Source organism: Mandrillus leucophaeus, unplaced genomic scaffold (genome assembly GCF_000951045.1).
Source record: "Mandrillus leucophaeus isolate KB7577 unplaced genomic scaffold, Mleu.le_1.0 Scaffold1132, whole genome shotgun sequence".
Classification (NCBI taxonomy): Eukaryota; Metazoa; Chordata; class Mammalia; order Primates; family Cercopithecidae; genus Mandrillus; species Mandrillus leucophaeus.
The window spans coordinates 778,151-781,857 of NW_012099566.1; the positions used below are offsets into that span (position 1 = coordinate 778,151).

Here is a 3,707-nt window from a genome sequence, read left to right on the forward strand (position 1 = left end):
TTAGTAGAGACAGCGTTTCACCATGTTGGCCAGGCTGGTCTCGAATTTTTGACCTCAGATGATCTGCCCAGCTTGACCTCTCAAAATGCTAGGATTAGTGTACCTGGCTTCAGCATCCTAAAGTGTCAACATTGCCCAAGTTAATATATACATTTAATGCACTTCCGGCTGTATTCCCAATGCTCTGAAAGGGTTAGCAAAACCTCTTCTCTTTTTTCACAGGAAAATGATAATAATTCACCTTCTTCAGTACTATTTCCTTTAAATTATGATAATGATATAATGTCAGTGTTTGACAGGAAACACTACTTTTAATAAAAATGGCCCTATTTGGTTAACTGCATCTAGAGGACCATGGCTGCAATAAGGGAATACTATAGTGTGTTTATTTTCACTTACAACTTTAATATCTAATTTTATGGTATTGTTACTTCCCCAAATAAAGTCTAAAGTCATTTTGTTTCTATGTCTAGGTATACTCTACAATATGCAGAAAGCCATTCAGTTATCTGTTTCTATAGTTACTAATTCACTGATAAGAAGTCCAATATAAGGCTAGTTTTTATTATTTTAGTACAAGCATAAGCAATAATTTAGTTTAACATACTTTTGAGAACATATTAAGTTGCAAATTGAAACTATTATTTTAATTTTCTTTGAAATAAAATAGAAATTACAACAATATCAGAAGCTATCTTTGCAAGCTTTGAGACTACAAGAGTGAGAAGTGGAAGCTGGACATACATTTAGGGTAACAATGTTCTTATTCGCATCTGGGATATTCCAGTATCCCTTCCCAACACACTGCTTGAAATGATAGAATTGATGTATTTGCATTATATCCCAATTTGCACATAAATTCAATGGTATCCCCTGTTTTTGCATAATAGTTTCTGTCACTTTTTCCTTTTAACTGTATGTTATTTTTTTTCATGTTTTCTTCAGTTATTATACATGGATCTGAAAGCAGAAAAAAATCAATTAACAATCATAATCTTCCCTTTTATGAGCAAATAAAATGCATCCTAATGAACACTTTAGGGTAAAATAAAATTATAAAATAATCCAAATAGTTAATAGTTATTAACTTGTGCTACATACTGACTTTAGCATTTTACAAATATAGTAAGTTCAGTTGCACTTCCCCAATGTCACAGCAGAGATCATCAGGTGAGGGTGATAAACGTGGACTCTGGCAGTCTTTCTCTAGAACCTGAACTCTTCTTCCCTAAAACATGTTATGTCCACCCTAGTGACTTCATACCAAAAAGGATTATGCTAATATGTTCTGTTGGAGTCTTGGTTATTTATCCTCCTTTCCCCTCTATTCGACCAGCCATGACTACAAACACTCCAAATGTACTCACATTTTGCTAGTTTAATTCTATGTTTCTATTTTTCTCTTATGCCCATGATGTAGAAACAGAACTGTAGAAAGCTAAATCTTTCTAATAGTCATCTATTAAAATGAAACTCTCTCTATATACATACATACATAAATATACCTCAATATCTATCAATTATATCTCTATATATCACCATCATCTATCCCTGTCATCTTCATTTTCTATTTTAAAGAGAGGCAAGGATAAGCACACAAGAGTTAATTTGAATCCCTACATGATTATGGACAAATTACTCTATCTCACTATGCCTTCATCTGTAAAATCGGTAAGATAATGTTACTTCCACATATGGGTTTTCTTTTATAAAATTCTTTATAAAAAACATTTATAATTTTTTTTTTTTTTTTAGTTCCAGGGTACATGCGCAGGATGTGCAGGTTTGTTATATAGGTAAATGTGTGCCATGGTGGTTTGCTGCACCTGTCAACCCATACCCTAGGTATTAAACCTAATTCTTACCTGATAAAACTTTCAGTTCTTAAAGATATCATTCACTCATCTATCTCTTCTTTTGTCAAGTATTCTGCATTCTAGTTGAGCCCTTATTAGCATTAGTATTTCTTTAGAAATTTCCCCAAATCATATTTTAATACATCTTTCAAGCACTTACTTAAATAAATTTCTTAACATAGTACGTATCACTTCTGAAATCCAAAAATTTTTAAGAGCTCTTCAATACATTCAGGGGCTGCTTACAATTCAAAAATAAATATTATTCAAACTCTAAATATTTCTCCAAACATATTTTCCAAAACTTTCTAAAGTTTCCTGCTGCCCGGGAAAGTTTTCCTCATTGCTTTAATATGCCATATGTGTATGTAATATTTTCCATAAGGTTGCCTTTTTCCCGAGAATTCTCTGCTTGAATGCTCTTTGCTTCTTTAGTTTTGAAGACAGAAAGTCTTGCTTGTACCATGGAACTGATCTTACATCTTCAGATAATTATAATCCTTTCCTGTTCTTGACTGTGAGAAGAGGTAATGCTTTTGCTGTGAAACGCGTCTTAGGAGTGTCCATATCCTCAATCAAATTTAAGACTCAGAATTTATCTCTGAAACCTAACACTTTTCTATGAAATCAGGTTTGAAGATACCTGTAAACTATTTTGATTTGAGGATACTAATTTTCCTCTGCAGTCTTGCCACTTGCATAGTTTGGAGCTCAAAGTTGGACACGATCATCTACAGAAGTGGTTACATAAATAGGGGACAATAATTAACGTTTAGCCCATTTTAGGATCAGCCAAAATATCAATGTCTTCAGTCAATATGAAAGGTAAAAGGTAGCATAGCATCAAAATAAAGGAAATGAGTCACATCACATAAAAGAATTGCTTGTATCATCCTGTACTTAGAAACTTGAGCACTTGAAAAACTCATGAACTTACAGTTTAAGAGCTGTGATAGGAATAGGTTATCTGATACGCAAAGCCTGATGGATATCCCAGGGCTCTACCTCATAGGCTAGAGGAAACTTATGGCAAATTTTCTGTTAGGTTTTCTTGTTGTTGCCATAATTATTGTGGCTTTTATTTTGAATTGTGTTGCTTTAAGTTCATAGGATTTGCGGGACAAAATTCTGAGAGTATACCTATATTGCAGACTTAAGGGGTTTTTAGTGTATTCATTTTGATTCTGGTATAAGGGAAGGGGAGAATAAGGTAAAAATGGAAACACATTGGGTTATGGAAATGGCTGTAGTGCCCATTAATTTCTTTCTTGCTTGCTAGGAATACTGATAAAATATAAGTAAGAATAATAATCGGAGAAAGAACTTCTCAGGTTAACCAGGTATGTGTTCTATCAGGAAGAATTTCATGTTTTCAAGTAGGATTTAATAGTTCGTGGTTTTTTGAAACAATGTTTTCAAAACTGTTTGAAAACTCTTCACCTAAGTTTTAATAATGTGAAAATGATCACTGTTGTTAAACTGAGATGCTGCATTTCATATGTACGCAATAAACAGATGTTGTTCTTGAAGAATCATTGTATTCATTAACAAATTGCAGACTCTGAACATTCTTGTTTTTTTTTTTTTTTTCTCTCTTTTTCTTTTCTTTTCTTTTTCTTTTTTTGAGATGGAGTCTTGCTCTGTCGCCCAGGCTGGAGTGCAGTGACGTGTTTTCAGCTGACTGCAAGCTCTGCTTGCCGGGTTCAAGCGATTCTCCTGCCTCACCCTCCTGAGTAGCTGGGATTACAGGCACGTGCCAGTATGCCTGGCAAATTTTTATATTTTTTTGTAGAGATGAGTTCACCATGTTGGTCAGGCTGATCTTGAACTCCTGACCTCGTGATCTGTCTG

The 3,707-nt window shown here is 33.9% G+C and overlaps 1 protein-coding gene across 1 annotated transcript in view; it reads right to left on the reverse strand.

The window, feature by feature from the left end:
• Window positions 1-218: 218 nt before the first annotated feature.
• The window catches only part of CFHR3 (complement factor H-related 3), a 137,197-nt gene continuing 133,708 nt past the window's right edge, over window positions 219-3,707 (reverse strand). Inside the window, exon 5 of the mRNA XM_011995777.1 lies at window positions 219-960. Within this exon, the coding sequence (XP_011851167.1) occupies window positions 764-960 (197 nt within the window). The 3' untranslated portion in view covers window positions 219-763. The remainder of the gene's footprint in view (window positions 961-3,707) is intronic.